General features: G+C 43.0%; 1 protein-coding gene across 2 annotated transcripts; it reads right to left on the bottom strand.

The window, feature by feature from the left end:
• Positions 1 to 12060: 12060 nt before the first annotated feature.
• On the bottom strand, positions 12061 to 16878 carry LOC115130311 (carbonic anhydrase 1-like). 2 transcript variants are annotated; one of them, XM_029661317.2, is made up of 7 exons: positions 16756 to 16878; positions 16245 to 16442; positions 14439 to 14557; positions 13911 to 14003; positions 13691 to 13753; positions 13413 to 13568; positions 12061 to 12213 (listed from the first exon to the last, which is right to left on the bottom strand). In XM_029661317.2, the coding sequence occupies exons 1-7, from the start codon at positions 16787 to 16789 to the stop codon at positions 12094 to 12096; spliced, it is 783 nt and encodes a 260-aa protein (XP_029517177.1). In that variant the 5' UTR covers positions 16790 to 16878; the 3' UTR covers positions 12061 to 12093. The 2 variants fall into 2 exon arrangements, with proteins under 2 accessions (XP_029517177.1, XP_029517178.1); XM_029661318.2 differs by lacking the exon at positions 16756 to 16878 and adding an exon at positions 16595 to 16696.
• Positions 16879 to 17250: the final 372 nt, after the last annotated feature.

Consider the following 17250-nt stretch of genomic DNA (forward strand, 5'->3'; position numbering starts at 1 on the left):
GTCTCTCTCTATCTCTGTCTCTCTCTCTAAGCCTCTTCTCTCTAAGCCTCTCTTCCCTCTAAGCTTCTCTGCTACCATCATTCCAGATCTCCTCCAATAACATGAACAAACGATAAACCTCTATGCAGTCTGTCTAATGTATGTACTATATTTGAAAAAGGAGAACAAACTGTAAAGTTATATGTTGTAGTATCTCAAATTTGGAATGACTGAGCAACAAAAGACCTATAGATCGGAGTCCAGACTGCTTACTGGAGTCTTGCTGGCAGACTGACTGGTTTACTGGCAGTAACTGGGGAAGCACTGGGGAACGGGCCAGACAAACTCTAAGCTCAGCATGGTTTGGACTGACCCCTGCAAGCTTAGCCTATCCCAATGGACCAGGAAAAGAACACATTCCTGGCCAGTACCTCAAGCGTGGAGGAGAAACCCACAAATATCTCTAACTTCAGTGAGAGGGGGTGAGCCTGTTCCCTGACACCTCTTTGATAGTGTTTCATCTGAGTATGAAGGATTCATTATCAGAGAAGTCCCTCATGAAAAAGTACTACTGAATCACCACTCAGCCCTACTACACAAGATCTACACAAAACCTACTGGTTTTACTACTCGATTGCTATTGAGATGTGTAGGAAACCATTAGTGATTTATGTAGTAATTTAAGTAGTAATGGGTGATAAATTGGGACGCTTCACATTTGCATACAGACACACAAACTTATTAGTTAGCAAAGTTAACAGAGGCTACATAGCGACATCTCAATGGGGCTAGCAAACAACTAGGCTAAACACAAGACCGTTTTGGATATCAATATTTTTTATGTGGTACAAAGTTATATAAACGGCTATGCAATGACATGAAAATATCCATAAAACATAAAGGAAAGTTAAACTTACAGATGGTGCCAGTAGAAGGGCTTTGAAATACAGGACGACGAAGGAAGGAAGATGACTTCATTCCGAATTGTCCAAAACAGTGGCTAGCTAACAACAACCAACTACTCCCTGTTTGTCTTCCTCTACGGTTGTGAAAAGCTGGTGTAGTCTGGCTTTAGTGTTGTTACTTGTTATTTACTACCCACATCAAATAGTAAAAACTCTACCTGATTACTATTGTCAAGCCTGTGTAGTAAAGTGTTTTGAGTACTTACTGTATTTACTACCAACATCAGGAAGTGAAAATCTCCAACTGATTAATACTGGAAACCCTACCGTTTTCCACCCGAAACTACAAAACTCTACTTGTGTATCTTGAGTAGTGCATAAACTGCACATTCACCATGCACTCCCTACAACTTTCTTCATAGTCACTACTGCACAAATAGGTTTTGTGTAGTAATTCAGTAGCACTTTTTCATGAGGGGTGTGGGGACATGATACAGTATGTCACATCTGATCTAAAGACATACTGTATTTGTTGTGTAGCTCCTAAATAGATGCACTTCCTCAATCAAGATAGCAAAATGTCTCCTTCCCTGCCTAAGCAAGTTGTCAAACTCTGGCGTCGTTACAAAGAAAAATGAGATAAGTGATGCTTTTTATCAGCAATTTATCTCGGCAGGCTTTTTATTAGAAAGATATGGTGGTTTAATTGACCCAGGTCAACCAGTCGACTGCCTTCCCCTCTCCCATCCTCTAGCTGGCTCAATGGAAGTTCCAACTTCTAGTGAATATTTGTATTTTATTTTTTACTTTCTACTTGTGATATGCTAGATGCCTTGTGCAAGATTTACGTTAGCTGATTTGCTTGATTCTTTGTTGCTGATGTTTTCTTCTCCTCTGATTGCAAATTCTTTAACACATATTTTTAACCTTATTATTTCTGTGCTGTTTCATAATGTTGTGTTTTGCTTTTCAGGGTTTGTGTTCGCTTTTCGTGTATTGTGTAATTGATGTGTATCCAGTGCATTCGGAAATTATTCCGACTCTTTGACTTTTTCCACATTTTGTTACAGCCTTATTCTAAAACTGATTCAACTGTTTTTTTCCCTCATCAATCTACACACAATACCTATAATGACAAAGCAAAAACTGTTTTTTAGATTTTTTTTTGCACATTTATTTAAAATAATGTGTATTTAGACCCTTTGCTATGAGATTCAAAATTGAGCTCAGGTGCATCCTGTTTCCATTCTTGAGATGCTTCTATAACTTTATTGGAGTACACCTGTGGTAAATTCAATTGATTGGACATGATTTGGAAAGGCACACACACACCTGTCTATATAAGGTCCCACAGTTGACAATGCAAAACTGTCTGTAGGGCTCAGAGACAGGATTGTGTCGAGGCACAGATCTGGAGAAGGGTACCAAAAAATTCTTGCAGCGTTAAAGGTTGCCAAGAACACGGTGGCTTCCATCATTCTTAAGTGGAAGAAATTTGGAACCACCAAAAATCTTCCTAGAGCTGGCAGCCCGGCCAAACTGAGCAATCGAGGAGAAGGGGCTTGGTCAGGGAGGTGACCAAGAACCCTATAGTCACTCTGACAGAAGGACAACCATCTCTGCGGTACTCCAACAAATCAGGCCTTTATGGTAGAGTGGCCAGACTCAAGCCAATTCTTTAGTAAAATAACATGACAGCCCGCTTGGCACATTAAGGACTCTCAGACCATGAGAAACAAGATTCTTTGGTCTGATGAAACCAAGATTGAACTCTTTGGCCTGAATGCCAAGCATCACGTCTAGAGGAAACCTGGCACCATCCCAACATGGTGGTGGCAACATCATGCTGTGTGCATGTTTTTCAGCAGCAGGGACTGGGAGACTAGTCAGGATCAAAGTAAAGATGACAGTAGCAAAGTACAGAGAGATCCTTGATGAAAACCTGATCCAGAGCACTCAGGACCTCAGACTGGGGTGAACGTTTACCTTCCAACAAGACAAAGACCCTAAGCTCAAGAGCCAAGACAACGCGGGAGTGGCTTTGGGACAAGTCTCTGAATGTCCTTGAGTGGCCTACCAAAGCCATTATTGATGTCACTTGTTAAATCCACTTCAATCAGTGTAGATAAAGGGAAGACAGGTTAAAGAAGGATTTTTAAGCCTTGAGACAATTTAGACATGGATTGAGTACATGTCCCTTCACATGAGGGTGAATGGGCAAGAAAAATATTTTAGTGCCTTTGAACAGGGTATGGTAGTAGGTGCAACAGTTTGTGTCAAGAACTGCAATGCTGCTGGAATGGAAATCATTGGAGTCAACATGAGCCAGCATCCCTGTGGAATGCTTTCGATACCTTGTAGAGCATGCCTTGATGGATCGAGGCTGTTCTGAGGGCAAAGCGGGGGGGGGGGTCAATGTTAGCAAGGTGTTGATATGTATAGTGTAATTATTGTTAATTGATGTGTTCATGCAAGGGCTCATCTGCAAAATGAAGCTGGCTAAATGAAGGTACAAAATTGTAGCTCCAATTCTAATGGTTCTAGTTCTATCAAGGCACAAGGCGAGACCCAAATGCAGACACAGGAGGCAGATGGTTGGAGTCTTACAATGTTTATTAATCCTAAAGGGGTAGGCAAGAGAATGGTTGTGGACAGGCAAAAGGTCAAAACCAGTTCAGAGTCCAGGAGGTATAGAGTGACAGACAGGCTCGTGGTCAAGGCTGGTAGAATGGTCAGGCAGGCGGGTACAAAGTCCAGAAAAGGGAAGGAGTCAAAACTGGGAGGACTAAACAAAGGAGAATGCAAAAAGCAAGAGAATGGGAAAAATCCTGCTTGACTTGGAAACATACAAGACAAAGTGGCACAGAGAGACAGGAAACACAGGGATGAATACACTGGGCCGAGGGTACGCTGGCCTGCTCTTGTTCAGGGAAGAGTGGAGGCTGACACCCCATGGAGCACTCGAAAGGGGAGAGTCCCGTGGCAGAACTGGGAAGAGTGTTCCGGGCATACTCCACCCAGACCAGTTGACGGCTCCAGGTAGTGTGGTTAGTTGAGACCAGGCACCTTACGGTGGTCTCCAGGTCTTGGTTGGCTTGCTCCGACTGACCGCTAGTTTGGGGATGTAATCCGGATGACAGGTTGGCCAACGATCCAATAAGGGTGCAGAATGCCTTCCAGAACTGAGACAAGATCCCCAATCGGAGAACATGCCTACCGGGAGTCCATGGATCCAGAAGACATACTGCACCATAAGCTGGGCCGTCTCCTTGGCAGAAGGTAATTTGGGGAGATGGATGAAATGGGTGGCCTTGGAGAACTGGTCGACTACCGTCAGAATGACAGTGTTGCCATCAGACGGAGGGAGCCCAGTGACAAAGTCCAGATATATGAGATCAAGAACAATGAGGAACCGGTAGAGGCCAGAAGGTTTGCCGTGGAGTCTTGTTTTGAGCACACACAGTGCATGGAATGACGAAGGCAGAGACGTCAGGGACCATTGTGGGCCACCAGAAACGTTGTCGAAGGCAGGCTAGTGTACGACGGGACCCTGGATGACAGGTCAGCCTGGAGGAATGAGCCCATTCCAGGACCCGGGACCAGACTGGGTTAGGGCCAAACAGCCGGTTAGCCGGGCCCCCTTCAGGTCCAGGTTGGGAGTGTTGCACCTCGCTAACCAGATTCTCAATACCCCAATCCACAGTGGCAGCAAGGGATGAGGTAGGGAGAATGTTTTGGAGGGTGTGGCAGAGGAACTGTATAGGCGGAAGAGAGCATCAGGCTTCACATTTTTAGACCCAGGACGGTAGGAAATGGTAAAGTTGAATCTTGTAAACTGGAGGGCCCACCGGTCCTACCTTGAGTTGAGGCGCAGGGCTGAACGGAGATATTCCAAGTTATGGTCGGTCCAGACCAAGAACGGCTGTTCTGCTCCTTCCAGCCAGTTCCTCCACTCTTCCAATGCCATCTTCACCACCTGGAGTTCTCGGTTGCCAACATCGTAGTTCCTCTCAGCAGAATTGAGACGATTGGACAGGACGGCACAGGGATGAAGCTTCTGGTCAGATCGCTAGGACATGATGGCCCCCACTCCAACATCCGAAGCATCCACTTCCACCACAAATTGACGCAAGGGGTCCGGATGGATGAGGATTGGGTGCTGAGGTGAACCGATGCTTCAGATCCACAAAAGCTTTGTCGACAGCTAGAGACCATTTGAACGGTACCTTGGGGGAGGTGAGTGCTGAGAGGGGGGCGCAAGGGTGCTGTAATACCAAATGAAACGGTGGTAGAAGTTTGCAAACCCAAGAAACTGTTGCAACTAAACCCTGGATGTTGGTTGAGGCTAATCCACCACTGCTTTCACCTTTCCATGATCCTTCTGAACATTGCCCTCAATGACATATCCCAGAATGGTGATATAAGCGCAGAGGAGCTCACACTTCTCAGCTTTCACGAACAATTGGTTCTCCAGGAGGTGCTGAAGGACCTGTCTGACATGGAGTATATGTTCTTGGGCAGATCGGGAAAATAATTGGATGTTGTCCAGGTAGATGCACACAAACCGGTTTAGCATGTCCCGAAGCACATCATTGGCCAAAGCCTGGAAGACAGCGTTGGTGGCCAGTTCGTACTATCAAGGCACAAGGCGAGACCCAAATGCAGACACAGGAGGCAGATGGTTGGAGTTTTACAATGTTTATTAATCCAAAAGGGGTAGGCAAGAGAATGGTTGTGGACAGGCAAAAGGTCAAAACCAGTTCAGAGTCCAGGAGGTACAGAGTAGCAGACTGGCTCGTGGTCAAGGCAGACAGGCTCGTGGTCAAGGCAGACAGGCTCGTGGTCAAGGCAGGCAGAATGGTCAGGTAGGCGGGTACAAAAAAAATGCAAAAAGCAGGAGAATGTGGAAACCGCTGGTTGACTTGGAAACATACAAGACAAACTTGCACAGAGACAGGAAGCACAGGGATAAATACGCTGGGGAAAATAAGCGACACCTGGAGATGGTGGAGACAATCACAAGGACAGGTGAAACAGATCAGGGCATGACAAGATCAGTTAACATTTAGTAACCTGTTTCACTGATTCAAGTATAGATTTGTTACCGTGCCTTGCAAAAGTATTCATCCTCCTTGCCGTTTTTCCTATTTTTTTGCATTACAATCTGTAATTTAAATGGATTTTTATTTGGCTTTCATGTAATGGCATACACAAAATAGTCCAAATGTGTAAGTAAAATTTTTCAAATTAGTTTAAAAAAATGCAAAATAATAAAAAAGGGAAAAGTGGTGCATACATATGTATTCACCCCCTTTGCTATGAAGCCCTTAAATAAGATCTGGTGCAACCAATTACCTTCAGAAGTCACATAATTAGTTAAATAAAGTCCACCTGTGTGCAATCTAAGTGTCACATGATCTGTCACATGATCTCAGTATACATACACCTGTTCTGAAAGGCCACAGAGTCTGCAACACCACCAAGCAAGCGGCACCATGAAGACCAAGGAGCTCTCCAAACAGGTCAGGGACAAAGTTGTGGAGAAGTACAGATCAGGGTTGGTTTATTAAAAAAAGATCTGAAACTTTGAACATCCCACGGAGCACCATTAAATCCATTATAAAAAATGGAAAGAATATGGCACCACAACAAACCTGCCAAGAGATGGCCGCCCACCAAAACTCAATCACAGAGGCAACAAAGAGGCCAAAGATAACCCTGAAGGAGCTGCAACGCTCCACAGCGGAGATTGGAGTATCTGTCCATAGGACGACTTTAAGCCGTACACTCCACAGAGCTGGGGTTTATGGAAGAGTGACCAGAAAAAAGCCATTGCTTAAAGAAAAAAATAAGCAAACACGTTTGGTGTTCACCAAAAGGCATGGGGTGTCACGAATCCCGCTTCCTGAGTCTGTGTTTGCCTGTGTTTCTGTCCTGGAGTGTGTTTCCGGTGTCCTGGAACGCACCCTGTCTGGTTGCCGGGCAATGTAGCCAGTTGGGAGTTCTGATTACCCGCACCTGTATCCCATCAGCTATCTGCACACCTGGTCTTGATCATCATCTCTCCTCTTCATAAGCCCGGACCTGACATCCATTCCCTGCCGGATCGTTAGCCATGAACACCATTCACCCGGAACCCATACCCTATGCCTGTCTGCTCGTCGCCAGTGTGTTGTTATCCATTGGATCTGCCTATCCACTCCCATCAACCCACCTCCGCTGCCCGCTCCTCCACCCGGAACTATCTACCTCCACGTTCTCATTGATTAATAAATACTCACCATCTTCTTACTCACCTTGTCCTGGTCTGCTTCTGGGTCCAATTCTGGTAAACCCTGACATGGGGGAGACTCCCCAAACATATGGAAGAAGGTACTCTGGTCAGAGAAGACAAAAATTCTGCTTTTTGGCCATCAAGGAAAACGCTATGTCTGGCGCAAACCCAACTCCTCTCATCACCCCGAGAACCCCATCCCCACAGTGTTTTTCATCGGCAGGAACGGGGAAACTGGTCAGAATTTAAGGAATGATAGATGGCACTAAATATAGGGAAATTCTTCAGGGAAACCTGTTTCTGTGTTCCAGAGACTTGAGACTGGGACGGAGGTTCACCTTCCAGCAGGACAATGACCTTAAGAATACTGCTAAAGCAACACTCAAGTTGTTTAAGGGCAAACATTTAAGTGTCTTGGAATGGCCTAGTCAAAGCCCAGACCTCAATCCAATTGAGAATCTGTTAAAGATTGCTGTACACCAGCGGAACCCATACAACTTGAAGGAGCTGGAGCAGTTTTGCCTTGAAGAAGGGCACAAATCCCAGTGGCTAGATGTGCCAAGCTTATAGAGACATACCCAAAGAGACCTGCAGCTGCAATTGCTGAAAAAGGTGGCTCTACTTTGGAGGCGTGAATAGTTATGTTTTTTTTGAAGGGGTGAATAGTTATGTTTTCTTTTGTCTTATTTCTTGTTTGTTTCACAATAAAAAATAATTTCCATCTTCAAAGTGGTAGGCATGTTGTGTAAATCAAATGATACAAATCCCCCCAAAAATCTATTTTAGTTCCAGGTTGTAAGGCAACAAAATAGTAAAAATACCAAGGCGGGTGAATACTTTTGCAACCACTTATCCAAGATCAATTAAGAGGTAGTTAGTAACCCAAGCTCATCCGTGTTTGGATCTCTTCCTGCTTGGTGCTCCCATAGTTGAGTTGGATCATATGACATCGGTGGCCAGTCCCTCTGATCAGGACCTAGCTGTGATCTGTGATGATATAGGTCAAAGGTAATCTGTTAGTCATGTGAAGTTCTGGACAGCTCTCGTGTCAGTAGTTAACAGGTCGTGGAGTGTCCTGTAGGTTCTGGAGTCATAATATGCACTCCTATAAACTAGTGAACAGCTGGCATGAGAACATATGATGGAAGTATACAAGAGTCAAACTGTTTACTAGTTGACATGAGACCTTCTGAGCGTGAGAGCAATCTGAGCCTGCGTCTAATTTACAGTCTTAAGCTTACCATATGCTTCCCAGTCAAAACAGTTCATGCTGAACACTTCTGAACACGACATTTTGTGACGTTCTAGTTCGTTTTGCTGTTCGGAAGCGTTCAGAAGTTTATTTTTAGGCAGTTCGAGCACGCAATTTTTTTTTGAGGTAGTTCGAGCACGCAATTTTTTTTTGAGGTAAGCCAAACTTTGGTAGCCAAAGTTTTCGCCCTTTCGTCTGTGATTGGTCAAAAGTAGGGATTCTTCAATTTAGTATTTGTTGTCATTCAACAACAGACTACTAGTTTTCATGCACGTTTTCACTTGAGAAATTCTGCACCAAACATCTTAGATGTAAAATTTGCAACGAATACCTCCTCTACAAAAACTTCTAAATTAATGACAGATTTCTTGATTTATCTTAGATTGATAGACTATTTTAAGGAAGTGTTACTGTGTTATTGCTACGGCATCTCAAAAGGGACAAACAGTAATATTGCTGCTTTTTTCTTGTTTTTCAAGCAAATGTATTTAAGGGAGAATGCCGGTTTCCTCTAGTTACACAGCCCTTTTTGGTCTTAATTTAAGGTTAGGGTTAGGCATAAGGTTAGCAGTGCAGTTAAGGCTAGCATTAAGGTTCGGTTTAAAATCACATTTTAAGAAGAGAAATTGTAGAAATGGGTGGGGTTTATGACTTTGTGACTGTAATAACTAGTGACAACTGACTACACGAGGCACAGACATTCAAATCAAATCAAAAGTTATTTGTTATATGCACCGAATACAACTGGTGTAGACTTTACCGTGAAATGTTTGCTTACAAGCCCTTTCTAACGATGCAGAGTTAAAAAAGAATAATACAATAAAAAATTAAACAGTAACACATGAGGAATAAAATAAAATACATAAGAATGGAGCTATATATAGGGAGTACCAGTACCAGATCAATGTGCAGAGGTTTGAGGTAGATATGTACCAGAAGGAAAGGTAAAGTGACTAAGCATCAGAATAGATAAGAGTAAAATAAAGAACAGAGTAGCAGTAGCAAATGATGAGTGTAAAAGTGTGTGTGTGTGTGTAATGTGTATGTATGTGTGTTTTTGTTGTGTCGGAATGCTGTGTGTCGTGTGTGTGTGCATATGTAGTGTATGTGAATGTGTGTGTGTTTTGTGCGAGTGTCAATGTAGTGTGTGCGAGTAAGTGTGTATTTGGTGTTTGTATATACACTGTACAAAATATGATATCTAAAACCTAAAAGGGTTCTTCAGCTGTACCCATAGGAGAACCCATTTTGTTCCCTTTCCACAGAGTGTTCTACATGGTTACCCAAAATGGGTTTACCTGGAACCAAAAAGGGTTCAGCCTGGAGTCAAAAAGGGTTCCCTGATCGGGACAGCTGAAGAACTCTATTGGAACCCTTTTTTCTAAGAGTGTAGTCTAGAGACTGCTCTAGGGTTCAGTGCAAGATAGAGTGTGCAGATAATTCTGCTAAGAGCAAACCAAACCTAGCATGTGGATGTCTTTAGGAGTTTGGGCAAGCTAACTGAATGGCCCCTAACATTTTAAAAGCTCCATTTAGATTTAGATGTTTATTTAGATTAAGAGCTTTTGCCCAGGAAGTAAATAAATTGAAACCGTCTGGTAAACTCAATTTCCAACCTTCCTCATGTAAGTGATGAATGAGAGTTGGAAGGGTGGCTTCAAAAGAGACTAAGGGCTAGATTCAATCAGATCAAGCGTTAACCGGCGATAGCCGACACCCGCATTGCTAATAATGTTTTACTGCGTTGGAGCTGTCAAATTAGTGAGTAGCTCCTCTTGACCATTGTCATGAAGACACAGTCTTGATCGTTGTCACAAAGCCAACTTGAGTTAGAAGTTCAGAACAAGAAAGTGTAGGCTACATAAAAATAATGATAGAAATTCTCATTTCATTTAATGATTTTCAATCAGCCTAATAGAGGTGTAGATTACTTCTCACATTCCAGTGTTTAAAAGGCTGCCTGGGAATTATTTTAATGCAACTCTGTGCAGCCAATGACAATGTCCGTTTTAGGTATAATGTCAAGAGACGCTTGTGGATTTGACAGCTCTAACTCAGTTCCACCAACCACTATGCAGAGGTCGGATAAAGTGGATCTGATTAAATAAAGCCCTAACTGTCTGGTTGTGAAGTAGACAAAGTACAACGGAGACAAAAAAAATTGTCATAAAATATATTTATTCAACTGATAAAACTTCCACTTCCTGGGAGTAAGTCTGGCTGTTTTTGGGTGGCCCTTTAATTTGTGCTTTGCATAAGGCTTTTAAACTCAATTTCATTATCAAATACAGTCATCCGTTTTTGACAGATATGATTCATAATTTCACTTGCATTCAACATTTTTTTAAATTTAAATTAGCATGATTCTGTGGTCCCAAAGTTAAAGGTGACCCTTCGTCATTAGTAATCTGGCCTAAAAGGACCCGACACCCCACTAACACTACAAAGCTTATCAGTTGGCGGGTTGATTCTTCCTTGGCTGTAGTGCCCTATGGCGTCGCACAAGGCGACTGTGCGTTCGAAACGTTACAACACAATACATAGGGGCTTGCAAAACAATGCTTAGACGGATATTCCATTACACAATTCATAATGTCTGAAAAGGGTCATAACCGAACCCTCCTGTGGTCATGTCATCAAGACAATACTACAAGTATAGAGGAGCTTTCAGTTGCAAAACGCAGTTCAGGAATCACTTAAATATTGAAAAAAATAAATCCATTAATATTGCTAATAACACCAAGAGGAACAAACAAATAAAACAAATGATTGAAGATGAGGCTTTGCTATAAAAACACAGGAATGCAAAGTCATTGTCATGACAGAGCACACTAGCTAACAGTTTGTAGCTGTAACCTCCAATTATGTGTGTGTGCTTGTATGTATGTCAATGTGTGTCTGTATATTGGGTATGCACTGTAGGCATGCTAAGTATGAAAATCAATGAGCAGGTCAATGACTGTAGGCCTGTGTGTGTGTGTGTTCCAGAGGAGGATGTTCTGGTTCAATTGGGTGTGATGGAAGTGACCACTGTGTTTCATTAAGCTGCCGTGATCCTGAGGCAGGCAGTCAATCAGAGATTAAAGACAGACTGGCAGTGTGTGTGTGTGTGTGTGTGTGTGTGGCCCTACTCACAGATGGTGGAAGCAGTTTCATCCACCCCAGGCCTGCCACTGACTGCTAGTCAGATATGCTTGTCTTTCTCCAACTGAATCATCCATTACATGATCCCAGCTACATTTCTATAGTCTTAGCCTCTTCGCAAGCTTTGTTTGTTTGTTGACACATCCTCTCTATCTATCTATGAAAAACTACAGAGCCCAGTAGCTGTCTACAACATTGGCACCGCAGGCGAAATCCCGGTAAATCTGTCACATTATAGCCACCACTGTGGAGTGCTTCTCTTGTGAAGTACATCAGGGCTTCTCTGGCTTGTTATCACTCAAGAGAGGAGAGAGGGGATACAAAAAAGGTCAAAGCCTCAACTGTTTCCTCTTCCCACGTCACATCACAGCAGGGCAACCCTGCACTGGTAGGAATGGGGAGACAGGAAAGGAGGGATTTCGTCCTTCTAAAAAAAATGTAAGGGCAGACATACAGTACATGTGCTCTGAGTCTTACTGCAGGGGAGGCACGCCTGGGTGTCTCACTAAGCAGGGGAGGGGATTGGGGGGCAGGGGGATTTATTTGAAGGATGCACGCACAGCGCGGCCCTTGAGGGGCTGAGGGGGGCGGTAGTTGTCCACCATGCAGCAGGCGGCCTCGCCCTCTCCAGAGAAAAGCAGGCACCGGAATTTGCCCATCTGTCAGAGGAGAAAGGAGAGAGAGGAGATAGAGTTATACTCCTTACCTCCTGTCCCTGTCACTCACCCCAATACATCTCCAGTCATACAGTTGGTAGCCTTCATTAAGTAAAGCAAAGGTTGTGTGGGACTTCTCTATTTAAATGATTTTCCTAAACAGTGATTCATGGAATTAAGCTTAGTGTCTTTCTGTTGATGCCTTAAGTCTGACAAAGAGATTGAGGTCACAAATGAGAAGTACAGTCAAATGACCCATCTAAGAGATTTGCCATTCATTTTGGCCAATAAATTAGTAAGAGGTCACAAGTTCGTGGCTACAGCCATTGGACATTCTGTACAGTACATAGTGCAACCCCTGAAACAAGTCTCTTATTTTTCACCCTCAGGGATTGAATAACATTTGATCACGGGAGACAAGTAAGTTCTTATTAAACTAATATCCACCCAAATATTCTAATCTTCAAGTAGCTTCTAATAGTGCGTCATTAGCTACTGATAAACACTTAATACAATGTTCCTTCTTCTGAAGTGTTTCTGTTACCATTCATGATATTTACTGTATGAATAATTTCTTTGATATTATATCTTATGTCTCTGCCTAGTACGGCACCCCCTCTAAAGCCTATGTGTACATTTCCCTGTTCACCCTTGAGACGCCCAGGCAAAGGTATAAAATAAACATTTGACTGGGCAGTGTTACATGGTCACAAGTGAGTCAAGCCACAAGGGCAGGGTTTAGAGAAGACGTGGGCTGCCATTTTACAGGAACTCTCAACATGACTATGCTTGTATGAAAATGTGTGGGTTGAGGTTGATGTAGGAGCATTTTCAAGTCCACTGGAAATAAACAGACCTCCCACACACTACTTTATTTTTTTGGCCAACAGAACATCCAGCTGGACAGGCACATAGGAATCTTTTCAGTTTTGGTGGAGAACCGGGAACGACCTCAATGACCTGGAATGACGTGTCCCATTACTCTAAAATAGGAGAAAAGACTGCAGAAATAGCAGCCATATGCTTCTCAACTATCAAATCTTCTTATCTACAACACATTATAGTTGTCAAGCAGACTCTTTAATCAAGGAAGAGATTAAGAAAGGAGGCTATTCCAGACTATTGGAACAAAGCCAGTATACTGTAGCTGCAGAGTGTAAATTCAATCCCTTACTACTCAATGAGGTCGTGACCTATCATACCTGGGCAGGGCTGACGCTGATTGACTCCTTGCAGACGATCCAGGTGACACTCTCCAGCAGAGGAGGTGTGGTCAGGGAGCCGTCGTAAGTCCAGTAGTCTAGGGACTTGGGGAGCAGGATGGTGGGGTCAAAATTCCCGAAAGAGGTCTGCTTGCCCTGTAAACAAAGAGGGAGGCAAACGACAAGTTTACATCAGCAGGTCAAGGATTGGCTCAGAGAATGACAGGTTCCATGCTAGCAGTAGCACCACTTACAATGCTTGCTCCAGATAGACTTACCTTGGCTTTAATGGCATCAAAAGCATCAAGGACCTTCTGAAGATTGGCATTTTCATTTCCAATCTAATGAGACAAATTCAACACACATAAATGGCAAATAATAATGATAATTTGACCAAAATATTGCACTTGAAAACATATTTATATTATCTTTAACTAATAATCTAAGTGAAAACAATTGAAGGTATACAGCAAAATGGCTGAGTCCATTGCTACACACCCGGAGGAAGACTCCTACAACAGCAAGGCCATCAGACTTGCTAGCAGCATCACCAAAGCTGGGGTACTTGGTGTTCCAGTGTACCAGGTGGAGCTAAAATAAAGAAATAGGACACAAGCAGTGAGCAACCCCAGGGAGTATTCTCTTACCACTAGGCCTTGGGTCTTTTGTACAGTGGGGTTTAGGGGTTTAGACCAATTTGGAAGTTGCATGGCTGAGGCTTTTGTTGAATTACACAATATTTATTGAAAAGCAGGGTTTAAGTCAATTCCCTTTCAGCAAAGTCAATTCATGAAATAAATTGAAATTCAATTCACGAATTGGCAGAAATTCCTCATTGAATGTCAAGCGAACATTTTCACTCCATGAACTGAAAGTTCACTGACCCTTAAAAGTCATTTATGAAAAAAACTAAAAGAAACATATTGATGGCTTGCCAAATACTGTGGGTTGCACTACTAATGCATACCATTGACACTTGTGTTGAAACTAAGGGATTCAAATCAAGTGTGTGACCAGTGTCAGTACCTCGGCAGCATACTTGGTCCCGGCCACGGTATGCTCAGAACCCCTGTCGTCGCTGGCGCCCCAGTGGAAGTGGAACTGCTTTAGCCTGTACGTCCCTGAAATGGGCCCCCCTGTCAGAGCTGCCAACCGAACACAGAAAACAAAGACATAAACACGTATAAGTGCAATGGGTCAACCTGTTATGTGGCCCGAGTTAGTACTACCTGACACCAGTTTAAGTCCACTTTGTATAATAGCACTACAAGACTTGCGTGTACAAAACACATGAGATGTTCACATTTCTGAACAGGATCATTATGCTTTCATAATAAGATTTCAAAATACACCATGTTCCTTTTTTTTACTGAGATAACATCGCTTTTAATCTTTGGTCCATGATGAAAATGTGTCACAAGACACAATGCGATGAGTTGTCTTGACGGGTAAAATGTGGACAGACATACTGACAGACGTCATGCCAGAACGATAATAAGAGAGCAATGCAAAAGCCGCTCGTGTCCCTGCCATCTCCACCTCTCCCCCACACTAGCACACAGACACAGACTTCCTGTTTGATGGAAGAAGCAGACTCAGTTCCTGTTGCATAATCCAGACCGAAAATCAGCAAGCCCAAGGTCAGTTTAAAATACTTTCCAGGTATTGTTCCTTTGACAGAGTCATCTATTTATACCAATTTAGTGGCAGCAGGTAATCCTTGACTAATTCGTCTATTCCCATCTCATGTGATGTCACAGTTGATGCTGACCGAATAGGCTATAACCTATAGGTTCTCTTTGAAAATTATTTTGAGGACACGATTTACAATAGTTGGTTCTGCTTAATAAGGTGGAGACTTTTCTGATAAGTAGAAGAGACACCCTCTACATTAGGAGACTGACTTTGACCACTCCCTGTGGGTAGATTTAGACTATAGCTATGATGGCGTAATTTCCAATGTAGGTCTACACACAGACAGGTATGACTAACAGTCATTCGTTCTTTCAGGCATACGCTTATATTTGTGTTTGAATATGAACTTGGCATTCAATTTAAATGAGCTTCCATTACGTTAACACAATAAACATGAAACATTTACCCTGTAAGCACTAAGGCGATCATAAATAGAGGATTACCAATTCAATATCAATAACCCCCCCCCTGACATATAGGCCTATGTTGCATCTAGTAAAATGCTAGGATCACATGCCATCAGGAATTACAGAGACAATAGAATATCTTGTGTAACAAATCACAGGAATATAAAAATGCTACACCATACATTAAGATTCGGATTAAGTAGTTTCTAAATTTCTCACAGCAATATTTTATAAATATGAATGTGACCCCCCCCCCCAAAAAAAGATTTCGTCATTACATTTTTGCACTGTATTAGGCAATAGCCTATTTTTTTTATCGAATTATAATGACAGCAGAACTAGTAAAATATCATCATGTTTTACTTAGTTACTAAAAACATTACCATTCACTCCTGACACATTAATGGTTAACCAGACTCAGTCCTATTTGCATAAACTGACCTTCGCCTTTTTTTTGCGCTAATAACCGCTCTTCCAGTCTAAAGGTCTAACGTGCAGGGGAAAGTTTGTGAGGGTTGCGTTACCAATTCCATTACATACTATTGTTTTCATGCCATAGTGTGGGTGGTGAACGAATATAGTCTCATCCAGCCATATTCCATGCCCATAATATTTGTTACTTTGTAAATGTATGAATCATTAATATTAAAAAAGTGCACAAAGTATCCACAACTCTAAGGTACCATTTCGAGACACCTGTCATGACGCATGCTTAATGATTGACACTAACTTGAGTTGTCGTTGTCGTCGGTGTAGGTCACTTGAAAGGAATGTCCGTTGTTGAGAATGTCAATGGAGGTGGAAGGGTCGTACTTCAAAGTGAGCGCCTTCAAGGCTGCGTCGAAGGCAGCCTCCCCAGGTACGATGTCAATGGGAGACTGGCGGGGTCCGTTGGCAATTGGGAAGCCTTCACACCATTTGTCGGGTCCTAGAATGACAGTGGGGACATTGCAGTTGAAGACAATATTTCAGTATCTGTCAAAAATGTAGCCTACGTAAATTATTGCTTTCCATTGACATTGAAAATATTTTTGATAAACTTGCAGCTTGCTGTAACCGGGTGAGATTGTTATGACGCACCGTAGCCTAATAGCAATGTCAAAGAGGGATACATTCAAATACATGTAGACAATGATTCATCAATGCATGGCCGTTGTCTTTTCATTCATTCATCCGAGAGTATATGCTGTACTACAGGTCCCTTTTAATGTCATGATAAGAACAGAGCACAAGCGCCTCACCATTGTCCGGTGCGTATCCCCATGCATGAGACATTGTTACTATTTGGGTATTTCTGGGTATCTATTGCTGTAAATCTCCCAAAATTGCGTCGCTCCCGAGTGCAAACAGCCAGTGTTCTCCACTTGACAACTGTCAGAGTTTATATAGGCTCCCTGTGGATTGCGTGTAGGAGAGGAGGAGTTAGATGCACAATCGATGAGCCCAGATTCTCTCTCTGTGTGTGTGTGTGTGTGTGTGTGTGTGTGTGTGTGTGTGTGTGTGTGTGTATGTGCGTGCGCGGCACCACAGATCCTGTGAGTCGTCGCTTAGCTCTACGTCCAGCGCTCCTTCATCCAAATAATTTGCCACTGGAAGGCGCGACACAAACTGTATGGATATTCCCGAACAGTACCATGTGCAATAACTCTTTGATGTTGCGCCCTTCCACTTCCTAAACTCGAACGCTACAATTGCATTTTGAGTACATACACTCAGGGGGAGAGGGGGGAACTCAA

Source organism: Oncorhynchus nerka, linkage group LG6, assembly GCF_034236695.1.
Source record: "Oncorhynchus nerka isolate Pitt River linkage group LG6, Oner_Uvic_2.0, whole genome shotgun sequence".
Taxonomy (NCBI): Eukaryota; Metazoa; Chordata; class Actinopteri; order Salmoniformes; family Salmonidae; genus Oncorhynchus; species Oncorhynchus nerka.